This window comes from Mesoplodon mirus, assembly GCF_964341445.2.
Source record: "Mesoplodon mirus genome assembly, chromosome: 2".
In the NCBI taxonomy this organism is placed as follows: Eukaryota; Metazoa; Chordata; class Mammalia; order Artiodactyla; family Ziphiidae; genus Mesoplodon; species Mesoplodon mirus.
The window spans coordinates 151,617,855-151,643,547 of NC_138977.1; the positions used below are offsets into that span (position 1 = coordinate 151,617,855).

The 25,693-nt window shown below is 39.6% G+C and overlaps 1 protein-coding gene across 1 annotated transcript; it reads left to right on the plus strand.

Annotated features, from left to right (window-relative positions):
- Nucleotides 1-1,715: 1,715 nt before the first annotated feature.
- Nucleotides 1,716-2,272, plus strand: LOC309795754 (small integral membrane protein 7-like). The gene has a single exon (XM_082608463.1). The coding sequence runs from the start codon at nucleotides 1,734-1,736 to the stop codon at nucleotides 1,959-1,961; it is 228 nt and encodes a 75-aa protein (XP_082464589.1). The 5' UTR covers nucleotides 1,716-1,733; the 3' UTR covers nucleotides 1,962-2,272.
- Nucleotides 2,273-25,693: the final 23,421 nt, after the last annotated feature.

The following is a 25,693-nucleotide window of genomic DNA, read 5'->3' on the forward strand; positions in this document are numbered from 1 at the left end:
GGCAGCATCAGTGTTTGGACACCAAGTGAGGACCCGCGCTGTGTCTCCAAAGGCAGTCAGTTCTGTCAGGGATGGAGGTCAACCCAGAGTAAGGACTTGAGTAATTGGGGGCCCACATTATAAGACCCTGAGCCTGGAGGAGAACCAAGATGGTGGAGTAGAAGGACGTGCTCTCACTCCCTCTTGTGAGAACACCAGAATCACAACTAACTGCTGAACAATCATCGACAGGAAGACACTGGAACTCACCAAAAAAGATACCCCACATCCAAAGACAAAGGAGAAGCCACAATGAGACGGTAAGAGGGGCTCAATCACAGTAAAATCAAATCCCATAACTGGTGGGTGGGTGACTCACAGACTGGAGAACGCTTATACCACAGAAGTCCACCCACTGGAGTGAAGATTCTGAGCCCCACGTCAGGCTTTCCAACCTGGGGTTCCGGCAATAGGAGGAGGAATTCCTAGAGAATCAGACTTTGAAGCCTAGTGGGAAAAGATTGCAGGACTCTGACAGAACTGGGGGAAACAGAGACTCCACTCTTAGAGCGCACACACAAAGTAGTGTGTGCATCGGGACCCAGGGGAAGGAGCAGTGACCCCAGGGGAGACTGAACCAGACCTACCTGCTAGTGTTGGAGGGTCTCCTGCAGAGGTGGGGGGTGGCTGTGGCTCACTGTGAGGACAAGGACACTGGCAGCAGAAGTTCTAGGAAGTACTCCTTGGCGTGAGCCCTCCCAGTGTCTGCCATTAGCCCAACCAAAGAGCCCAACTAAGCTCCAGTTTTGGGTTGCCTCAGGCCAAACAACCAACAGGGAGGGAACCCAGCCCCACCCATCAGCAGACAAGCAGATTAAAGTTTTACTGAGCTCTGCCCACCAGAGCAACACCCACCACGAGTCCCTCCCATCAGGAAACGTGCTCAATCCTCTTAGATAGCCTCATCCACCAGAGGGCAGACAGCAGAAGCAAGAAGAACTACAATCCTGCAGCCTGTGGAACAAAAACCACATTCACAGGAAGATAGACAAGATGAAAAAGCAGAGGGCTATGTACCAGATGAACGAACAAGATAAAACCACAGAAAAACAACTAAATGAAGTGGAGATAGGCAACCTTCCAGAAAAAGAATTCAGAATAATGATAGTGAAGATGATCCAAGACCCTGGACAAAGAATGGAGGCAAAGATAGAGAAGATGCCAGAAATGTTTAACAAAGACCTAGAAGAATTAAAGAACAAACAAACAGAGATGAACACTACAATAACTGAAATGAAAACTACACTAGAAGGAATCAATAGCAGAATAACTGAGGCAGAAGAACGGATAAGTGACCTGGAAGACAGAATGGTGGAATTCACTGCTGTGGAACAGAATAAAGAAAAAAGAATGAAAAGAAATGAAGACAGCCTAAGAGACATCTAGGACAACATTAAACACAACAACATTCGCATTATAGGGGTCGCAGAAGGAGAAGAGAGAGAGAAAGGACCCGAGAAAATATTTGAAGAGATTATAGTCGAAAACTTCCCTAACATGGGAAAGGAAATAGCTATGCAAGTCCAGGAAGCACAGAGAGTCCCATACAGGATAAAACCAAGGAGAAACATGCCGAGACACATAGAAATCAAACTGCCAAAAATTAAAGACAAAGAAAAATTATTGAAAGCAGCAAGGGAAAAATGACAACATACAAGGGGCTTTCTGTTCTGACGGATGCTCCGGCAGTAACAATGATCGGGGACATCCTGCTGTTTGGGATGCTGTTGATGAACGCTGGGGCGGTGCTCAACTTTAAGCTGAAAAAGAAGGACATGCAAGGCTTTGGGGAGGAGTCGAGGGAACCCAGCACAGGTGACAACATCCGGGAGTTCTTGCTGAGCCTCAGATATTTTCGAATCTTCATCGCCCTGTGGAATGTCTTCATGATGTTCTGCATGATTGTGCTCTTTGGCTCCTGAGCTCCAGGTACAGAACTGGAAACACACCTTCTCAGAGTGTCTCTTCCTCCATTCCTGATGACTTCAAGAATGTTTCTGACCAGAAAACCAGTGACCTTCCCAGAAAGTCCAAGCTTGTGGTGGGTGGAAAAAATGTTCGCCAAGATGAACACAGTTTCCCAGCCACGTCACTGTTTTCTTTTCAAAGATATTTTCACTTTGATCTCTGCCTTGAAATGCTGTCTACTTAAAAGAGTTTGAAGAGTGTTTATGTGAGGGGCTGTGGTGTCTAGATTGTTTAATCAGATCAGAATCCCTCTTCTACCAAACTTTCACTGGAAACCCATTTCTGGGTATTTCTTGGTTTACGTTTAATAACCATCCTTTTTTGGTTCAAATTATACAGATTTTTAAATATCTTTTGTATCCACGGATCTGAAACAGAAAGATTGGCTTTAAGTTTGATGCAGCCTCTTATTGGACTGCATTTGTGAGGAATGAACAAGTTCATTGTTGTTGGGTCTGTGTCCAACTTCCTTCCCCATCCCAATGGGCTCTGCTTGGCCACTCCATGCTGCTGAGGTTGTCCCCTGGACTTGAAGGGTGACGTGTCATGGGTTCCTGTGGAAAAGAGGTGCAGAGCAGTTGGCAGGGTGGATGGGGGTTTTATGAGAAACTTTGCCTTGCCTTGAAGCCCTCTATTAAAGTAACTTTTGGGGCCATTAATTGTATAGTTTGTAGAATGAGAGTGATTTATGTGGTGATATTGGGACCCAGTTCTGATAGCTTGGTTTTGGGGGTCTGCTTTTCAAGTGGATGATTTCAAGGTTGTAAAACAAGCCTCACTGGAGGAAATATAGCATTTTGCATAGAAGTTTCTTTGAAAGGGAGGCCTGGTTTAATCGCCAACATGACACTTGGGTGGTCAGTGCCTGGATCCTACAGGTGTTTGATTTGTTTGTTGTGGTTTTTGAAATCCTAACTTGCAGGTAACCTGGTGGGAGGAAAAAATAAATATGCAGGCTCTTAGAACTAAAGAGCATTGAAAATAAAGCTCATTTCTAAAAAAGAAAAAAAAAGAAAAACCATACAAGGGAACTCCCATAAGGTTAACAGCTGATTTCTCAGCAGAAGCTCTACAAGCCAGAAGGGAGTGGCATGATATACTTAAAGTGATGAAGGGGAAGAACTTACAACCAAGATCACTCTACCAGCAAGGATCTCATTCAGATTCTATGGAGAAATCAAAAGCTTTACAGACAAGCAAAAGCTGAGAATTCAGCACCACCAAACCAGCCCTACAACAAATGCTAATGGAACTTCTCTAAGTGGGAAACACAAGAGAAGAAAAGGACCTACAAAAACAAACCCAAAACAATTAAGAAAATGGTCATAGGAACATACGTATCAATAATTACCTTAAACGTGAATGGATTAAATGCTCCAGCCAAAAGACACAGGCTTGCTGAATGGATACAAAAACAAGACCCATCTATATGCCGTCTACAAGAGACCCACTTCAGACCTAGGGACACATTCAGACTGAAAGTGAGGGGATGGAAAAAGATATTCCATGCAAATGGAAATCAAAAGAAAGCTGGAGTAGCAATACTCATATCAGATAAAATAGACTTTAAAATAAAGAATGTTACAAGAGACAAGGAAGGACGCTGCATAATGATCAAGGGAGCAATCCAAGAAGAAGATATAACAATTATAAATATAATGCACCCAACATAGGAGCACCTCAATACATAAGGCAAGTGCTAACAGCTATAAAAGAGGAAATCGACAGTAACAAAATAATAGTGGGGGACTTTAACACCTCACTTACGCCAATGGACAGATCATCCAAACAGAAAATTAATAAGGAAACACAAGCTTTAAATGACACAATAGACCTGATAGATTGAATTGATATTTATGGGACATTCCATCCAAAAACAGCAGATTACACTTTCTTCTCAAGTGCGCACCGAACGTTCTCCAGGATAGATCACATCTTGGGTTACAAATCAAGCCTCAGTAAATTTAAGAAAATTGAAATCATATCAAGCATCTTTTCTGGCCACAATGCTATGAGATTAGAAATGAATTACAGGGAAAAAAACGTAAAAAACAGAAACACATGGAGGCTAAACAATACGTTACTAAATAACCAAGAGATCACTGAAGAAATCAAAAAATACCTAGAGACAAATGCCAGTGAAAACACGACAATCCAAAACCTATGGGATGCAGGAAAAGCAGTTCTAAGAGGGAAGTTTATAGCTCTACAAGCCTACCTCAAGAAACAAGAAAAATCTCAAGTAAACAATCTAACCTTACACCTAAAGGGACTAGAGAAAGAAGAACAAACAAAACCAAAGTTAGCAGAAGGAAAGAAATCATAAAGATCAGACAGAAATAAATGAAATAGAAACAAAGAAAACATTAACATAGATCAATAAAACTAAAAGCTGGTTCTTTGAGAAGATAAACAAAATTGATAAACCATTAGCCAGACTCATCAAGAAAAAGAGGGAGAGGACTCAAATCAATAAAATTAGAAATGAAAAAGGAGAAGTTACAACAGACACTGCAGAAATACAAAGCATCGTAAGAGACTACTACAAGCAACTCTATGCCAATAAAATGGACAACCTCAAAGAAATGGACAAATTCTTAGAAAAGCACAACCTTCCAAGACTGAACCAGGAAGAAATAGAAAATATAAACACACCAATCACAAGCACTGAAATTGAGACTATGATTAAAAATCTTCCAACAAACAAAAGCCCAGGATTAGATGGCTTCACAGGTTAATTCTATAAGACATTTAGAGAAGAGTTAACACCCATCCTTCTCAAACTCTTCCAAAAATTGCAGAGGAAGGAACACTCCCACACTCATTCTATGAGGCCGCCACGACCCTGATACCAAAACCAGACAAAGATACTACAAAAAAAGAAAATGAGAGACCAATATCACTGATGAACATAGATGCAAAAATCCTCAACAAAATACTAGCAAACAGAATCCAACAACACATTAAAAGGATCGTACACTATAATCCAGTGATATTTATCCCAGGGATGCAAAGATTCTTCAGTATATGCAAATCAATCAATGTGATACACCATATAAACAAGTCGAAGAGGAAAAACCATATGATCATCTCAATAGATGAAGAAAAAGCTTTTGACAAAATTCAACACTCATTTATGATAAAAACTCTCCAGAAAGCGGGCATAGAGGGAACCTACCTCAACATAATAAAGTCATATGCGACAAACCCACAGCAAACATCATTCTCAATGGTGAAAAACTGAAAGCGTTTCCTCTAAGATCAGGAAAAAGACAAGGATGTCCACTCTTAGCACTATTATGCAACATAGTTTTGGAAGTCTTAGCCATGGCAATCAGAGAAGAAAAAGAAATAAAAGGAATACAAATTGGAAAAGAAAACGTAAAACTGTCACTGTTTGCAGATGACGTGATACTATACATAGAGAATCCTAAAAATGCCACCAGAAAATGACTAGAGCTAATCAATGAATTTGGTAAAGTTGCAGGATACAAAATTAATGCACATAAATCTCTTGCATTCCTATACACTAATGATGAAAAATCTGAAAGTTAAATTAAGGAAACACTCCCATTTACCATTACAACAAAAAGAATAAAATACCTAGGAATAAACCTACCTAGGGAGACAAAAGACCTGTATGCAGAAAACTATAAGACACTGATGAAAGAAATTAAAGATGATACCAACAGATGGAGAGATATACCATGTTCTTGGATTGGAAGAATCAATATTGTGAAAATGACTATACCACCCAAAGCAATCTACAGATTCAGTGCAATCCCTATAAAATTACCAATGGCATTTTTTATGGAACTAGAACAGAAAATCTTAAAATTTGTATGGAGACACAAAAGACCCCGAATAGCCAAAGCAGTCTTGAGGGAGAAAAACGGATCTGGAGGAATCAGACTCCCTGTCTTCAGACTATACTACAAAGCTACAGTAATCAAGACAATATGGCACAAAAACAGAAACATAGATCAATGGAACAAGATAGATACCCCAGAGATAAACCCACGCACCTATGGTCAACTGATCTATGACAAAGTAGACAAAGATATGCAATGGAGAAAAGACAGTCTCTTCAGTAAGTGGTGCTGAGGAAACTGGACAGCTACATGTAAAAGAATGAAATTAGAACACTCCCTAACACCACACACAAAAATAAACTCAAAATAGATTAGAGACCTAAATGTAAGACCGGACACTATAAAACTCTTAGAGGAAAGTATAGGAAGAACACTCTTTGACATAAATCACAGCAAGATCTTTTTTGATCCACCTCATAGAGTAATGGAAATAAAAACAGAAATAAAAAATGGGACCTAATGAAACTTAAAAGCTTTTGCATAGCAAAGGAAACCATAAACAAGATGAAAAGACAACTCTCAGAATGGGAGAAAATATTTGGAAACGAATCAACAGACAAAGATTAATCTCCAAAATATAAAAACAGCTCCTGCAGCTCAATATTAAAAAAACAAACAACCCAAACCAAAAATGGGCAGAAGACCTAATAGACATTTCTCCAAAGAAGACATACAGATCACCAAGAAGCACATGAAAAGCTGCTCAACATCACTAATTATTAGAGAAATGCAAATCAAAACAATGAGGTATCACCTCACACCAGTTAGAATGGGCATCATCAGAATATCTACAAACAACAAAGGCCGGAGAGGGTGTGGAGAAAAGGGAACCCTCTTGCACTGTTCGTGGGAATGTACATGGTACAGCCACTATGGAGAACAGTATGGAGGTTCCTTAAAAAACTAAAAATAAAATTGCCATATGATCCAGCAATCCCACTACTGGGCATATACCCAGAGAAAACCATAATTCAGAAAGACACATGCACCCAAATGTTCATTGCAGCACTATTTACAATAGCCAGGTCATGGAAGCAACCTAAATGTCCATTGACAGATGAATGGATAAAGAAGATGTGATACATATATACCATGGAATGTTACTCAGCCATAAAAAGGAACGAAATTGAGTCATTTGTTGAGACGTGGATGGATCTAGAGACTGTCATACAGAGTGAAGTAAGTCAGAAAGAGAAAAACAAATATGTATATTAACACATATATGTGGAACCTAGAAAAATGGTACAGGTGAACCGGTTTGCAGGGCAGAAATTGAGACACAGATGTGGAGAAGAAACGTATGGGCACCAATGGGGGAAAGCGGTGGGGTGGTGGTGGTGGTGGGGGATGAATTGGGCAATTGGGATTGACATGTATACACTGATGTGTATAAAATTGATGACTAATAAGAACCTGCTGTATAAAAAAAATTTGTTTTGCCAATATTATGGGTATAAAATGGTAATTCACTAAAAAAAAAAAAAGATTGAGGAGAGAGAAAAATTAGCAGATTTAAATGAAGTATTCCATCAAGGCTGTTAGCAAACCAGTAAAATATGCATATGTCTATCCTAGCATTTACCACATTATATTGATAGTAATTCCTATGTTTGTCTCTCCAACTGGAATATAAGTTTCCAGAAGGAAAATCCACTGTTATCCTTTGTGCTTTACAAACTGCTAGGTATGTAGGAGGTACCTAATCAATGTTTGAGCTGATTCAGCTGTATCTAAATTTTTATTAGGTTTGGGTTGAAAGTCCTTATCCTGTAAGGCTTATTCTGTTTCTATGCTTATTTTGGAGCCTCCTGCTCTGTTTAGTTTCCTATTAAAAATATCTTTGGAAAATTCCCATCTTATAGTAAGTAAACTAAGAGCAAAAAGATGTTTGCCAAACTTTAATCAGAATAGAGAGGGAGCAGTAAGTCCCTGATTACTAAACCCTTTTTCAGAGTTCATGTAGGACAGAATTCAGGTAGGGAATAGAGATATGGAAGACCCTGGAGATGCAAATTTTAGGCCTTCTGTGTATACTAACCAGCTCCTTTCTACTTCTGCAACCCATTAGACACAGTGTCTATTAAAAACTAAAAAACAAAATCAAAATTCTATGATTCTGTCTTCCTAAATATTAAAATTGTAGATAGTCCTTTAGTCATAATTTCTGAGACTTTGTCCAACTTGTAATTTCCACATCATTAATTGACACTCATAAATAAAATGGGTACTGTTATATTCAGCAGCTGAGAATGATTATTCTGAGCCATTAGAGGAAGTGGACCAATAGCTCAGTTTTGGCCCCATTGTCACCTTTTTCTGAACAACAGTGAATCTTGACATAACATTTTTATAGATATGAGGCAGTGTTCTAGAAAAATAAAAGTTCTGTTGAAACGTAAGAGGTATAGGCCTCATAAACTTAGTTGCAATTGGGCAAAGGTAAAAATCATCTGGCATGTCCCTAATGGCACAATTTTGGCATTAACATTACACTAGCTTTAGCGTGTTCAGTTTATCTGTGAGATTCATTTATCAGGGAAGGTAAAAATAAAGTGTTGATACAAATTGCTAGACATGTATTTTCAAATTGCATGACATATATTTTCAAACTGCACCAATCAGATGTACCTACATTTTTTATAGTCTTTAGCCTTCTGAGAATGTACAGTTTTGTTTTATTTTAACATCTTTATTGGAGTATAATTGCTTTACAGTGTTGTGTTAGTTTCTGCTGTATAACAAAGTGACTCAGCTATCCATATACATATATCCCCATATCCCCTCCCTCTTGCGTCTCCCTCCCAGCCTCCCTATTCCACCCCTCTAGGTGGTCACAAAGCACGGAGCTGATCTCCCTGTGCTATACGGCTGCTTCCCACTGGCTATCTATTTTACATTTGGTAGTATATGTAAATCCACTGCTACTCTCTCACTTCTTCCCAGCTTACCCTTCCCCCTCCCTGTGTCCTGAAGTCCGTTCTCTACATCTGCGTCTTTATTCCTGTCCTGCCCCTAGGTTCTTCAGAACCATTTTTTTTTTTTAGATTCCATATATATGTGTTAGCATACGGTATTTGTTTTCTGAGAATGTACACAGTTTACTCTCATATAGCTCTTCAGAAATCTATTATATGCAAAAGTACGGGCTGCCTGTATTTATTTTCTTTGATAGTTACCTCTTTTCTCAAGTTGTACTTGAATGTCTTCAGTTTTTCTTGCTTTAGTCATGTCTTGTTGTTTTCTATTTCTGCCTCTTAATAACCTTATCTGTTGATAACACAGTTGAGAATAAAGAACCAAACAAAAGACCTTCTGAAAGACTCCTGAGCATTATAGTTCCTCTACTCAGAAAAAAATGCTGCTTGGGTCCTTACTCAGAGTCTGTTTTTTCACAATCTATTCACATTCTAACAATCTTGGTGCAAAAAGACACCTATATGTTGTTTAAATTCTGTATGCAAGGTGGTTGTGTATGGAATGATTTATGTGAAGGGGCACAAAGAATATTGAGACTTCTTATTCTCAGGTGGTTAAACCTTAATAAGCCCTATAAAGCATTTACACAACTAAGAATAAAGCAGTGTAGAATGAGGAAAGTGTCATAAGGAATTACAAATGAAGTGCTTTGTAGTTCAGAAAAGAGGGAGATTACTTAGTTACCTAACTTCCTTAACAGTATACATCTGAAATAGCAAATTTAGAAGAGGGAAGAACTGCTATATGCAGGCATGCTGTCAGCCACTACCATTACAGCTGATAAGTTAGCATCAAGAAGTAAATTAGCAATATTCTAGAAAGCAGGTATGTGAACTTAAAATGTCCAGGAGCCACTTAGTGTTAAGGTCAACTTTTAGAGGCTTTGAGGACATCACTGAATAATGCAATAATCAGTGCTGTAAAATGATTCATAGACTTTTAGAATTAGAAGTTCTCTTAAAGCTTGTCTAGGCTCCACATTTTATTAATGACATTTAGAAAGGGTAAGTTACTTGCCTCAGTCTAGCGGGGGAGAGGGGCTCATACTTGACTCCTTTTTACTCTTTCCCTCACCTTTACCAGTCTTCCCACCTGCATCTCCACCTAGGCAATCACCTTGTCTTTTTGCCTCCATTTTCCTCACATTTATATTCCCTTTTCCATTTCAGTTTTCACTGCCTTATATCAGACCTTTAATATCTCTTGCCTGGAATTCTTCCATGGATTCCTAACTCATCTTTCTCCTTCCATTTCTGATCCTTCTTAAATCTATATACCACTTATCCAGCCAGAGACATCTGGCTGAAATGCAAATCTGATGGTAACATTCACTGACTTTATTGCAACAGCTTCCCATTGCCTGCAAGATGAACTTCGAACTCCTATCCAGACCTTCCCTGCTTTCTACCACTCCTTATACTATATGTATAATGGGGGGGGGGGGTTGGCACATTGTCCCCCTCTCCCTCCTCACTCTCTCTCCAAATTCACTTGGCTAATATCTCAACCTTTAGGAGTCACTTCATATGCCATCCCCTCCAGGAAGCCCAGGTTAAGGTAGAGGAGGTCTTCCCTGTCCAGTGATGGATTTTCATTATATCCTATTATTGGACTGACTTATACTATAATTACGTATTTGGCTACCCTGTTTGAATGTGAACTCTTTGACAGACCTTGTTTTATCCATCTTTGTATACCGAAAACCATATTAGGTGCTCAATTTTAGGACATATCAGATGTCCAATCATTGTGGTTGAATGCATGCACAGTTCTTGGAAATAAAGCTACCTGAATATTAACCATCAGGCAAGTGTTCTTCCTCTTATACTCTCGGTTTGTGAAACTGGCTGTGAACCAGAATCACCTGGGAAGATTTTTAAAAGCACAGATTTCTGGGCTTCACTCCTGCCCTAGTAAATCAGAATATCTTCTCCATATTTTTATGAGGTTTTCTCAGGTGATTCTTATGAGTCAACCTGGAACCTGATCTCAGGCTGGAGTTTGTTAATCATTGCACAATGTTTCTTATCATGAGCCTTTAAGAATAAACAATTTAAGAAGTCAAAGTAATAGATGATATAATAATAGATTGAGAAAGATTTGCATTCAGGATAGTTAAACTTCTCCCAAATGTGTTAGATGAAGGATAAACGTCCAGCTCTCGAGAAATCTCTGCTCACCATAATTCATTCACTAGTGATTCTGGAGAGACAAGGTTTTAATTTTGGTAACATTACTCAAAGTTTTTTTTTCCTTTTCTAACTTCTTTGAAATGGATTTTATTTCTCATATTAGTTTTCTTTATGTGATCACTTAATATTTTTCTACTTTTTCCATTTATAATTAGGTAAATACCGTTCCTTCATGTTTAAAGTCTCCACTTCTAATGAAATGTATCTTTTTATAGCTTTTGCTTTTTAAAACTCTTGATACTTCATTCATCTGCTCTGTGGGCTGGTTAAGTGTCTGCAATGTACCTAAACATTTCTGTTTACAAGAGAAGTGGGTCCTGCTTTCATCTCGCCATCACATTGAGCCATTTGGTTTCTGTGAGTTGTCAGGGTGCTGCTGAGGAGAGGAACTGGTGTGGGTGGGAATTTGGCTGACTTCACAGTTTTCCATATGCATGTGCTCCTCGTGCTTGAGCTGGAAGCTTGTCTCCACAGGAAGACAGCCACTGTGTAGGTGGTTTTGAAGAAACCTCACTCTGCTTTCTCTGTGCCCAGCTGGTTTTAAGTTTCTGGGCAGTAGTGCTAAAATAGCCTTCAAGTTTTGCCTTTGATTTAGTAAGATTTCAGGCCTGTGTTAAAGATTGCCCTTGGTTCTGGACCTATATTTTCATGTATTTTACAAGACTGTTTATCTCCAGCTTTGGTGTTCCATTAGATACATTTAATGCACATGTTTATTATTTTTAGTTTTAATTATGTAATTGGGTGCAAATCTAATGATCTCCCAATGAAAATTTATACTACTCTCACCCTAGTTGTGGGGGAGGGAATGAACTGGTTATAATTTTTGTTTGTGTTATGATTTACATGGACTTAAGTTACATTCTGCATGAAAGGCATGAAACTCTTAAGTTTTTTGTAAAATACCCCCTGAAGTTTATAGCTTTCGGGTCACCAAGAATATAGGCCAACTTAACATCTTCTGATATTATTTTTCTTGTTGTTTTGCTAGCTAGCAACACATACTTAAGAGATCCTCCATGTTGTCAGGTGCTTAAAATCTAATAGGGACTATAAAACATTTACACAACTAAGAATAAGTGTTTTGGAGTTGAGAAAATGTCAAAACAATTTAATGGAACATCTCTAGGGTCTTCAAAGATTCCTATTCTGAAAAAACATCTTCGTTCTGCCTTGTTCTAGACCTACACTGGCTGACTCATGTAAGGAGAGGAGGACAATTATGGTTAGAAACCATAATTGTTTTGGTTTTGGTATGGTTTTGGTATCAGGGTGGTGGTGGCCTCATAGAACAGATTTGGGAGTGTTCCTCCCTCTGCAATTTTTCAAAGAGTTTGAGAAGGATAGGTGTTAGCTCTTGTCCAGATGTTTGATAGAATTCGCCTGTGAAGCCATCTGGTCCTGTACTTTAGTTTGTTGGAAGTTTTTATTTTTTTAATAAATTTATTTATTTTGTTTATTTATTTTTGGCTGCATTGGGTCTTCGTTGCTGTGCGCGGGCTTTCTCTAGTTGCGGCGAGTGGGGGCTACTCTTCGTTCCGGTGCGCAGGCTTCTCATTGTGGTGGCTTTTCTTGTTGCAGAGCACGGGCTCTAGGCACATGGGCTTCAGCAGTTGTGGCACGTGGGCTCGGTAGTTGTGGCGCACAGGCTTAGTTGCTCTGTGGCATGTGGGATCTTCCTGGACCAGGGCTCGAACCCATGTCCCCTGCATTGGTAGGTGGATTCTTAATTATTGCACCACCAGGGAAGCCCCTGTTGGAAGTTTTTAAATCACAGTTTCAATTTCAGTACTTGTGCTTGGTCTGTTTATATTTTCGAATTCTTCCTGGTTCAGTCTTGGAAAATTGTACCTTTCCAAAAATTTGCCCATTTCTTCGAGGTTGTCCATTTTATTGGCATATAGTTTTTTGTAGTAGTCTCTTACAATCCTTTGTATTTCTGTGGTGTCAGTTGTGCTATCTCCGTTTTCATTCCTCTCCCTTTTTATCGTGATGAGTCTGGCTAAAGATTTATCAATTTTGTTTATCTTCTCAAAGAACCAACTTTTAGTTTTATTGATCTTTGCTATTGTTTTTTTGTTTGTTTGTTTCTATTTCATTTATTTCTGCTCTGATCTTTATGATTTCTTTCCTTCTACTGACTTTGGATTTTCTTTGTTCTTCTTTCTCTAGTTGCTTTAGGTGCAAGGTTAGATTGTTTATTTGAGATTTTTCTTGTTTCTTGAGGTGAGATTGAATCACTATAAACTTCCCTCTTAGAGCTGCTTTTGCTACATCCCATAGGTTTTGGGTCATCATGTTTTCATTGTCATTTGTTTCTAAGTATTTTTTAATTTCTTCTTTGATTTCTTCAGTGATATCTTGGTTATTTAGTAGCACACTGTTTAACCTCAGTGAATTTGTGTTTTTTACAGTTTTTTTTTCCTGTAATTGATTTCTAATCTTATAACGTTGTGGGTGGAAAAGATACCTGATGCAATTTCATTTTTCTTAAATTTTCTGAGGCCTGATTTGTGACCCAAGATGTGATCTACCCTGGAGAATTATCTGTGTGCACTTGAGAAGAAAGTGTATTCTGCCACTTTCAGGTGGAATGTTCTATAAATATCAATTCAATCTACCTGGTCTATTGTGTCATTTAAAGCTTCTGTTTCCTTATTTATTTTCATTTTGGATGATATGTCCATTGGTGTAAGTGGGGTGTTAAAGTCCCCTACTATTATTGGGTTACTGTCAATTTCCCCTTTTATGGTTGTTAGCATTTGCCTTATGTATTGAGGTACTCCTATGTTGGGTGCATACATATTTATAATTGTTATATCTTCTTCTTGTATTGATCCCTTCATCATTTTTTTTGACATCACTACAGTTTTTTTATTGATATTAAAAGGATAATAAGGAAATATTGTGAACAACTGTATGTCAACTATATGAAAACTTAAATGAAATGGACAAACTTTTAAAAAGTCAAACCACGAAGGCTTACTCAAGAATAACGATAATGGAATAGCATAGCCCTAACTCTAGTAAAGAAATTGAACTTATAGTTAAAAACTCTCCCCCCCAACACACACAACAAAAAACAAATAAACAAACAAAAACCAGAAAAAGCAAGACTCCAGATCCAGAAGTCTTCACTGGGGAATTCGACCAGATGTTTAAGGATGAAATGATACCAGTTTCATCCAAATTATTCCAGAAAAGTAGAGGAAAGAATTCTTCAGCTCAGTCTATGAAGCCAGCATTACCCTCACCCCGACACCAAATCCAGAATGTTTTTAACCATTTAAAAAATTTTATTTATTTATTTTTGGCTGTGTTGGGTCTTTGATCCCTTCATCATTATGTAGTGTCCTTTCTTGTCTCTTGTAACAATCTTTATTTTAAAGACTATTTTATCTGATATGAATATTGCTACTCCAGGTTTCTTTTGATTTTCATTTGCATGGAATATTTTTTTTCCATCCCCTCACTTTCAGTCTGTATGTGTCCCTAGGTCTGAAGTGGGTCTCTTGTAGACAGCATATATATGGGTCTTGTTTTTGTATCCATTCAGCCAGTCTGTGTCTTTTGTTTGGGGCATTTAATTCATTTACATTTAAGGCAATTATTGATATGTATGTTCCTCTTACCATTTTCTTTTTTTTTTTTTTTTTTTTGCGCTGTACGCGGGCCTCACACTGCTGTGGCCTCTCCCGTTGCGGAGCACAGGCTCCGGACGCACAGGCCCAGCGGCCATGGCCCACGGGCCCAGCCGCTCCGCGGCACGTGGGATCCTCCCAGACCAGGGCACGAACCCACGTCCCCTTCATTGGCAGGCAGACTCTCAACCACTGCGCCACCAGGGAGGCCCACCATTTTCTTAATTGGGTTTTTTTGTGAGTCTTTTCCTCCTCTTGTGTTTCCCATGTAGAGAAATTCCTTTAGCATTTGCTGTAAAATTGGTTTGGTGGTGCTGAATTCTCTTAGCTTTTGCTTGTCTGTAAAGCTTTTGATTTCTCTGTTGAATATGAATGAGATCCTGGCTGGGTAGATTAATCTTGGTTGTAGGTTTTTTGTCTTTCATCACTTTAAGTATATCCTGTCACTCTCTTCTGGCCTGCAAAGTTTCTGCTGAAAAATCTGCTGATAAGCTTATGGGGATTCCTTTATATGTTATTTTTTGCTTTTCCCTTGCTGCTTTTAATATTTTTTCTTTGTCTTTAATTTTTTTTTTTAGTTTGATTAATATGTGTCTTGGTGTGTTTCTCCTAAGGTTCATCCTGTATGGGACTCTCTGTGCTTCTGGACTTGGGTGGCTCTTTCCTTTCCCATGTTAGGGGAATTTTCGACTATAATCCTTCAAATATTTTCTCAGGCCCTTCTTTTTCTCTTCTTTTTCTGGGACCCCTGTAATTCGAATGTTGGTGCATTTATTGTTGTCTGAGAAGTCTCTGAGATTGTCTTAAATTCTTTTCATTCTTTTTTCTTTATTCTGCTCCTCGGCAGTTATTTCCACTTTTCTGTCTTCCAGCTCACTTACTGGCTCTTCTGCCTCTGGTCTTCTGTTATTGATTCCTTGTAGTGTATTTTTCATGTCAATTATTGTATTGTACATCTCTGTTTGTTTGTTCTTTAGTTTTGCTAGGTCTTTTTTAAACATTTCTTGTATTTTCTCAATCTGTGCCTCCATTCTATTTCTGAGATTCTGGATCATCTTTACTATCATTACTCTGAATTCTTTTTCAGGTAGGTTGCCTATTTCCTCTTTATTTATTTGGTCTCATAGATTTTTACCTTTGTCCTTTATCTGTAACATATTGTTTTGTCATCTCATTTTTTTTTTTTTTTTTTGCGGTACGTGGGCCTCTCACTGTTGTGGCCTCTTCCGTTGTGGAGCACAGACTCCAGATGTGCAGGCTCAGTGGCCAAGGCTCACGGGCCTAGCCGCTCTGTGGCATGTGGGATCTTCCCAGACCGGGGCACAAACCCGTGTCCCCTGCATCGGCAGGCAGACTCTCAACCACTGCGCCACCAGGGAAGCCCCATCATTTTTTTTTTTTTTTTGATGGGTGGGATTGTGTTCCTGTATTACTGGTGGTTTGGCCTGAGGCTTCCAGCCCTGGAGTTTGTAGGCTGTTGGGTAGAGCCACGTCTTGGTGCTGAGATGAGGACCTCCGGGAGTCCTCACTCTGATGAACATTCCCTAGGGTCTGAGATTCTCTGTTAGTCCAGTGGTTTGGACCTGGAGCTCCCACCACAGGAGCTCAGGCCTGACCTCCAGCTCATGAACCAAGATATTGCAAGCCAAGCTTGGCTGCAAAAAAAAAAAAAAAAAAAAGTAAAAAAGGGAGCAGAGGGCTTCCCTGGTGGCGCAGTGGTTGAGAGTCCGCCTGCCAATGCAGGGGACACGGGTTCGTGCCCCGGTCCGGGAAGATCCCACATGCCGCAGAGCGGCTATGCCCGTGAGCCATGGCCACCGAGCCTGCGCGTCCGGAGCCTGTGCTCCGCAACGGGAGAGGCCACAACAGTGAGAGGCCCACGTACCGCCTAAAATAAAATAAAGGGAGCAGAACAATAACAAAGAGTAAGAAATAAAATAAGATTAGAAAACTAACAGATATGTTAGAAAAAATAAAAATATAGATGAAACAACAACTGGAAGGTAAAACAGAACCACAATAGCAAAGAAGAGGAAAAAAAAAGAAAAGCCAGAAAAGGCCTTGGCTGTGGGGGATGGGGCTTAGGCAGGGGCAGGGTATAGGTGGCAGGAGGAGTCTAGGCTTAGGACCCATGTGGCCAGAAAAGGCCCTGGGGGTGTGGGGCTTAGGTTCAGCATGGCCTCGGAGAGTGGAGGACCAGGCCCAGGACCCCAGCAGCCTCCCTGGGCCCCAGTGGGTGGCGGAAATGCCAGGCACATTCCCCCCCTCCCCCATCCTCTGATTCCAGAGGATCCCTCCCCACTCTCCTCTCCTCTTCTTCTCCCCCCCTCCTATACCCCTAGGACCCATGTAGCCAGAGGGGGCCCTGGAAGGCAGGGGACCAGGCCTGGAAGCCCATCAGGCTCCCCAGGGCCCAAGTGGGCAGGGGAAAATAGCTGCGCTTCCTCTGATCCTCCCGTCCCAGAGGGTTCCCCACCCCTATCTACCTTTCCTCCTCTTCCCCCCTCCTCCCTCCCTCCTATGCCCCTAAGACCAATGCAGCCAGAGGGGACCTTGGAGCAGGGAGGACCTGGCCCGGGAGCCCAGCAGGCTTCCCGGGGCCGGATTGGGCAGGGGAAACATTAGCTGCGTTCCCCCCCACATCCTCTGAACCCCCGAGGGTCCCTCCATGTGTGGGAACTTCTCCCATCCCCCAGCCACCCCTCAGGGGTGCTGGTCCCATCCGGCCTCCACTTCTCCTCCCCCCTCTTCCCCCCTCCTCCCCCCTCATTCCCCTCACTCCTCGCCACATCCTGCCCAGTTGCTCGGGGGTTCCTCCTGTCCCCTGGGGTGTCGAGTTCCCCCACCAGCATCTGGTAGGTGCCCTAGTTGTGGGGAGACACGAACTCCACATCCTCCCACTCCACCATCTTTACTCCGACTGTAGAAGTCGGTTTTAAATACCACATGTAAAAATACAGAGTATAGTTTTTGGGTTGTCATTTAAAAAATTCTTTCAGGTGGAATAATATACCTTACAACTGTAGCTATTTTGTATTCAAGGACATAGTCCATTATGAACTATTCCTTAGATAACTGGTCTCAATAGACTTGATATTTTTAAAATGTACTAACAAATATTGAATATACTTCCCCCCATCTAAACCAAAAGCATGACTATTATCACTTATTGTAATAATAAGCAATTAAGTAATTGTGCAAGAGATATCAGTTATGAAGTTAGGAAATATGGCATTTTTATATGTGTCAGGGCTACAAGTAGAATGACAGCTAAGTTCAAAGCTGGACATTACTTGGTGAATTCATTAGCTTTAGTGCATCAGTGAAGAGCTGAGGCTCTGTAGACAGACTGAGTTTTAATTTTGATTCTGTCATTCACTAGCAATGTAACCTCAGTCAAGTTTCTATTTTCCTTGTCTCTAGAGTGGGACTAAGGTACCTACCTCATTGTGATAATTATGTGGGAAAATATATGATGTACTTAGCATAGTGCTTAGCACATAGTAAATACTCTGTAAATGTTAGTTAATATGGTAATCAATAACAAGACATTTTAACAATTTACACTTCAAAATTACAGATGATTATTTATATGGTAGATTGTAAGTTTGTAAGGTATTAGCTACTTTCAGTCAAGTTTATTTGCCTTTAACAAATATACTGTGATTGTAAATGCTTTTTTTTTCTAAGAAGAAGGCTTAAAAATCTTTTTATTTAGAAACATTTCAGATAAAAACCTTATTTTAAAATTGGATTTATAGGATGGTAGAGCCATACTTAAGAGATCATCTCTTCTGCCTATTAATTTACTAGTGAGGAGGCTGAGTCCTATAGAATTTAACTGACTTACTCTAGTTAAAATATAAAAGGAAGAAAAAACCATAAATTTGAACGTTGTCTTTTATGGTGGTAGACATTAGCCCCTCTTGGAAAGAGGAGAAATAGGATGGTCACCTGGATAATAGAGGTCTGATACATTTTTAAAATAAACTCTACAAATATTTAATGATGATATTTTCTTTTTATAGACCAAGGTTCTATTGTCTTGGTGTAATTATTAGTGCCCCTTTCACCCTCAAAAGTGTCTCAGTTTGGATAATATATCATATGCTCTTCCAGTTTAGTTGTGTTTATGCAGGCAAAAAGTAGTAACCATCTGGTAATTTGTGGACTGGGTAGATCCCAGAATAAACTATTTTTTTCTTGATCTAAAATTGGGAAATGGTTGAAATTACTAGACAATTACTCAATACTTTCTTCATCTTCTGAGTGTAGTCCTCTAGAAGAGAAGTTATTAAACGATAGCTTGACAGGGATGGAAAGATCTATTAATAGCTGGAATTATATGCAAAATGGTGTGTGTGTGTGTGTGTGTGTGTGTGTGTGTGTGTGTGTGTGTACATTTTTCTGGGAAGTGTGTCCATATTTTCTGTCAGAGTCTCAAAGTCTCTACAACAGCTCAAAAGACTAACAAACATTGCTCCACCTTATGTTCCATTCTTACTGGCTGTTGTTGCCCTACTTCACTTTTTAAATACCCAATTTGTGAGAGACAAGAGGAAATTAATTTCAAATAGTGCTTTTATAACTAAAATACTTCTATAACTTTAAAACTCTTTAGTGAAAATTATTAAATCGAGCCATATGAAATGTTGACAAAAATCACTTGAAGGTGAGGTACCTGATGGGAGAGCTCGTTTACAGGGAAGGAGGAAGATAACATCAAACAGTGGGTTTGGGCCCACTGTTGAAATGAAATGAAATTCATTTGGGCCAGGAAATGGAATTCTTGCCAGTTTTTAACCTGAGGAAATGGCCATTTGATAAGGCTTAACAGAATGATCTCACAAGTGAATTTAATTCAATGAACTGTATTGAGAACACACTTTATGAAATCATTGTACAAAGAGCTGTTCAAGGAATATAAGTATCATTTAGACATCCCTCCCCATTTTAGGAGAATTTGGAGAGCTTTAAATTGGGAAATGGCTAGTTTTTTATTCAGTGTGACTCAGGACTATTCTGACACAACACTCAAGGAAAAATAATTTTGATGGGGAAGACAAACATTTAACTAACTCACATAATATACAGCAGAATCAAATAAGCATCAAATGGAGTCTCAAGGAACATGCTGAGGGTCCACAGAGGAAAGGCAGGGTTAATTGTGACTTTAGTGATCATGAAGGGCTTCACGAGCAGGCAATGATCTCTTGTGGAGAGCAGATGGTGGACATAACAGATTCAAGGAACTTGATTAGCTGTGATTTTTTTTCTTACTGCTTATCCTCTTTTCCTGTTCTTAATCAATTTTTTTTTTTTTTTTTTTTTTTTTTTGCGGTACGTGGGCCTCTCACTGTTGTGGCCTCTCCCATTGCGGAGAACAGGCTCTGGACACACAGGCTCAGCGGGCATGGCTCACGGGCCCAGCCGCTCTGCGGCATGTGGGATCTTCCCGGACCGGGGCATGAACCCGTGTCCCCTGCATTGGCAGGTGGACTCTGAAACAGTGCGCCACCAGGGAAGCCCAAATTTTTTCTTTTTTATTAGCCCCCGTAATTTTTCTTGAAATGGGAAAGGAAAAAATAATGATATTTTTTAAGATGACCAAGAACAGAAGAGAACATGCTTTTAGAGTGCAAGCACTCAGCTCCCTAGGATAAAGAGTCTAAATATATACTTAAATCCAAATATAGATGGATAGAAGAGTATCTGCTGTGTTCAAGGGAACACACTGACCAGTTGAAGAAGGTTTGCTTTATTCTCTGTTTTTTTAAAAAGTGCTTTCAGTTTTTGAAATGATAGCTATTAGAAAAAAAGCAGTACAATTGCTCAATTTTAAATAACTGCCTAACTTGGGAACAGAGTCCCAGGAGAGGGCTGGCAGAAATGGCTCATGATTTTTTTAGCTGTCTGAATTTTAATTTTACACAGAAGAAAATAGAATCTGTGCAAAGTATGCACACGTATGTATAGAATTAGAAGGCCTAAGTTGTTAAGTGGGTAAAGATTCCTTCAAAGCATACTTAAACATTCAAGCATAATAATACGCACAAACACACACACACACATAGAGGGTTAGAATTATATATTTTAGCTTAGTAACAAAGAGACACAGTTTCCATCAGGAGAAAAAGAAAAGCATAATAGATACTTCTACCCATATATAATAGGAAGTATTTTTGGGGGTGTCAGGAAATAATCCTTATTACTATTTATTTAATTCATAAATATTAAACATCTTTGAAAATGTGATTCTAAAGCTAATTTTCTAGGGCAAATGTTAACAGCATGCAGATACTGGAGGTCATCTCGCCCAAATTTCTTATTTCACAGTTGAGAAATTGGAGGCCCAGGGAGAGACTAGGTGGCTTGCTCGTCTTCTCTTCCATTGGGTATTCAGCCCCATAGCCTCTCCACTATCTCACTTATTTTCATGAGCTTTCAGGATTCATGGCAACCAGTAACAATAAACATTTTATAAGAATATATGAAAATTGAAGTCACTGATTATTACATTCCAATTCTCTATATATCTTAATTGTTCCAAGAAAAGAAAGACATCTTAATTGTTTAGTACATGTTCCTTGGATGTAACTCTGTACTTGGAAAGGAAAGAAGAAAATGGAGACAAATATCAAAATCTTAGTTCTCAAAATAAATAACAGCTATATTGAGATATAATTTACGTACCACAAAGTTCACCCTGAAGTGTACAATCCAATGGTTTTTAGTCTGTGCCCTATATTGTGCTTACATCACTATTATCTAATTCCAGAATGCTTTCATCACTTCCTGACAGAGCCCTGTATCCATTAGCAGTTATTTCCCATTCTCTTCCCCCTCCCACAGCCCCTGACAATCACTAACCTACTCTTTATCTCTAGGCATTTTCCTATTCTGAACATTTGATGTAAATGGAATCATACGTACCCTTTTGTGTGTGGTTTATTCACTAAGAATAGTTTTCAAGGTTTATTCATGTGGTAGCATGTATCAATACTTCTTCCCTTTTAATGGTAGTGTTAGTATTCCATTGCAGGGATATAGTATATTTTGTTTAGCCATTCATCATTTAATAGATATTTGAGTTGTTTCCATTTTTTGGTTATTGTGAATGCAAAAATATTTGTGTGTAGGTTTTTGTTATGGATATATGTCTTCAATTTTCTTGTTGTATATGCCTAGGAGTGAAATTGATGATCATATGCTAACTCTATGTTTTACATTTTGAGAAATTATCAGATCTTCCAAAGTGACAGCACCATTTTGCATCCCCACCAGCAATGCATGAGAGTTCTAATTTCTCCATATCTTCCCCAACATTTATTAGTCTCTTTTTGATTATAGCCTTCCTAGTAGGTGTGAGGTAAATAGATCACTGTGGTTTTGATACACATTTCATAATGACTAATGACATTGAGCTTCTTTTTGTGTGCTTATTGGCCATTTGCATATGTTCTTTGGAAAAATGTCGGTTCCTTTTTTGCCTATTTTTAATATTGGGTCATTATTTTTTAATTGTTGATTTGTAAAAGTTCTTTATATATTCTGGATACAAGTGCTTCATCGGATATATGATTTGTAAATATTTTCTCCCATTTTGTGGGCTGTCTTTTACTTCTTTGATGATGTCCTTTGAAGTACAAAGGTTTTGAATTTAATGTGTGGTCACTAGGTGACCTTGTAGCCTCAGCCTAGCCTGGCAATAAGCTTCCCACAGCACTCCCATCTTTGGTTTTTCACAGGTTTCCTGCCCACATCAGGGCCCTCAGTCCCTGTGTAGTACCACGTGTGGATTGCTGGGAGCCTGGAAGGTTTCACAGAGCCATTACTTCCTCTTCCAGGCCCTGTGGCCTTCCTGCTCCCAGGGCTCCCATCCCGTGTGCACACCCACTTCTCTTTGCTGGTTAACTATCCTCAGCCCGCACTGTGGAGGGATGCCTCCTGCTCTCCCAGTGACCCCAATCAGCTCTGGCTAAAACAAACCAGTGAACTTTTCTGATATCTAGTGGCCTGAACTGTACCTTCTTTAATGAGGTCTGAACCCTGGGGAGGAGAACCCCTTCCAACTTTGTTCTTCCCTGGCTACTGTCCCTCAGCCCTAGAGTACCACGAAGTTTCCTTACACTTGTTCCTATGAACTCGTTTATCAGAATTTGATCATTCTTTATATATGCATTCTCTGTTTAACCCACTGTGTGATCTGGCCTACACTAATACAACAAATACTGTTTGCAAGTCAGAATAAAGTATGTAGTATCTTAAGAGATCTGAATGTGAAATAAGGATTTGTAGCTCACAGTCTGTTGATGGGATCAGGAAAGATTTAATGAGGGAGTGCAATTTGAGATGAATTTTGAAGGACGGATAAGGATTTCCTTTGAATTTGCCATTAGGGAGCTTGTATTTTTAAGGTGGTCATCTCATATCTCCATTTCAAGGGTTAAAAACATCTACAAACTGAATTGTACTGTTTGTCTCAAACAGCTGCCCTTTACTCCTAACTGACAAGTTCCCCAGGTTTTATTGCTGGTCTGGGTGGAATTGCTAATGAAGGTGTTAGAGATGTGCAGAAGAGATACCTGGGCCTGAGTGGGTACCCCCCCTTCTCCCCCCCCACACCCGCCCTACCAGGAGGTTTTTAAATGGTATCATCTCATTAGAATTATGTAACCAAATGTTTAAAAGACTTCGGTGGAGTGTTTAGAATGTTTAGAAATGAACATCCACAGCCACATGTACCAATTAATTCCCTCTCCAAATATTTTTATACTGTTGGGTAGATGTGGCCTATGTTTTGGAAGGATCCTTTCCTTTGAAGTAGTCATCACACTGTTTTATTTCCTATATGAATGTCAAGTATACATTACTTTTCATTTTCCTTTTTGCTTGCCAAAGCCTTTTAATTTTCCTTCATCTCTTCACAAATATCTAATAAATAATTATGATTTGCTGAGCTATTCAAAGCATGGTCTCTGCACCTACAGAATTGGCATCATTTGGGAGCTTATTAGAAAAACAAATTCTTGGGCCCCACCTTGAATCAGAATCTCTGGGGGATTGGGCCCCAAATATATGTTTTAACCAGCTCTCTAGGTGATTCTTTTACATACTGAAGTTTGAGAAGCACCAATTAAAATTTTACTGATTACATTTCACTTGAGACACATTCTAGAATTTAAAAAGGATCTGGAATCTTAAGAGCCATTTGATCAATTCAAATCAGGCTTGTGTCTCCAACATCCCTAATAGAGTGTCATCTAACTTCGGCTTGAAATTTTTTACTGATGGGTGCTTACTACCACACAAGGTAACAACATTTTGGGACAGTTCTAATTATTGGAAATTTCTCATATTATGCATTTAACCCAGATTGAATTAATTGTATCTCTTTTTCTAATATTAATTTTTATTTATTTATTTTTGCTGTGTTGGGTCTTCGTTTCTGTGTGAGGGCTTTCTCTAGTTGTGGCAAGCGGGGGCCACTCTTCATCGCGGTGCGCGGGCCTCTCACTATCATGGCCTATCTTGTTGCAGAGCACAGGCTCCAGACGCGCAGGCTCAGTAGTTGTGGCTCACGGGCCTAGTTGCTCTGCGGCACGTGGGATCCTCCCAGACCAGGGCTCGAACCCGGGTCCCCTGCATTAGCAGGCAGATTCTCAACCACTGCGCCACCAGGGAAGCCCTAATTGTATCTTCTGCTCATTGTTCCTTATCTTCCTCCTGAGGAGCATGAAATAAATCTGGTTTACTTTATACAGCCCAGATGTTTAGATATTTGAGACCACTGTCTACTCTCTCCTAAGAATTATTTTCCCAAGAAAAAACGTTCTTAGTCCCTTTACTTTCTGTACTTGATAATGCCTTTTGGATCCTTCCCTCTTAGAATGACTTATATATCAATATGCTGCTTAAAATGTCACCTCCAGAATCAAATATAAAGTGCTTCATGGAGTTTGTCCCATGAAGGCAATTACGAGACTGCCCTATATGCTGTAGAAAGTAAACCACTCTCTTGGGCTTTAGAAAGTTGAATACCAAGCCCAATTTTGTCATAATGGATATGGACAGATTACGTAGTTTCTGTGGATTTAGTTTTATTTAACAATATGTATTGGGAATACTATGTGGCACTTGAACCTGAGGAAATGCTGATGCTTAGGGAGTAGGCATGGCTAGTAGAGCTATTGAAAAGAATTGGAGTTGTCAAAAAAGCAGGAAGCGAACCAGTAGAAAGAGCTGACACATATCTGATTCCCTCTCTTGACAGGTGTATCCTATGAGCTCAGCTTGGACAAGTCGCAGGAACCTGGGCTGGGCTCCAAGGCAGGATGTTTCTTACACGAGGGACAAGAGATCTCTGTAGGGAGTCAGTGGGTAATTAGGACATGCAGTGTTCCAATGGTGTGCAAGGTGTAAAAATTAATAAACAGAAACTTCAGTTAAAATAGAGTCAGGAGACCAGAAGGGGAAGCTCTCACACTCGATAGCGGAGTTCAGCAGGAAGGAAAATGACTTCCTATTCTTGCCTGGCAAGAGCTCAGCCAATGAGAAACTCTCACAGCTCAGCCACTGAAAAGCCCCTATACTTTGAACTCTCAATTCCTCAATGGAGTCTTTGTTTACTATAGACCCCCCAACTTCTTTTTCTCCTCTTTAAAAGAGTTCTCCTCTCTTTGTTGCAGTGGGGGAGACTTGCATGTGGCTCACCATGGTTATAGACCCCAAATTTCAATTCCTTGTTGATCCCAATTAAACCCATTTTTGCTGGAGAAATACCTGGTAGTCTATTTGTTTTAGGTCAACACTTTGGTGGCCCATATGGGGATCCAGAGAAGACCCTTCATAACTTCAAGGCTGGTAAGCAAACAGGTATGGTACTTACATTGAGTACATTTCTGTTGCTGCTTTTCTTGAAGACCCTGGGGTTTGAGAGTAAGCCTGGTTTCCAGCCTCTGTTTTTTTGTGTTTTGAAACTCTCCAGGTTTTATTTGGAATCTAT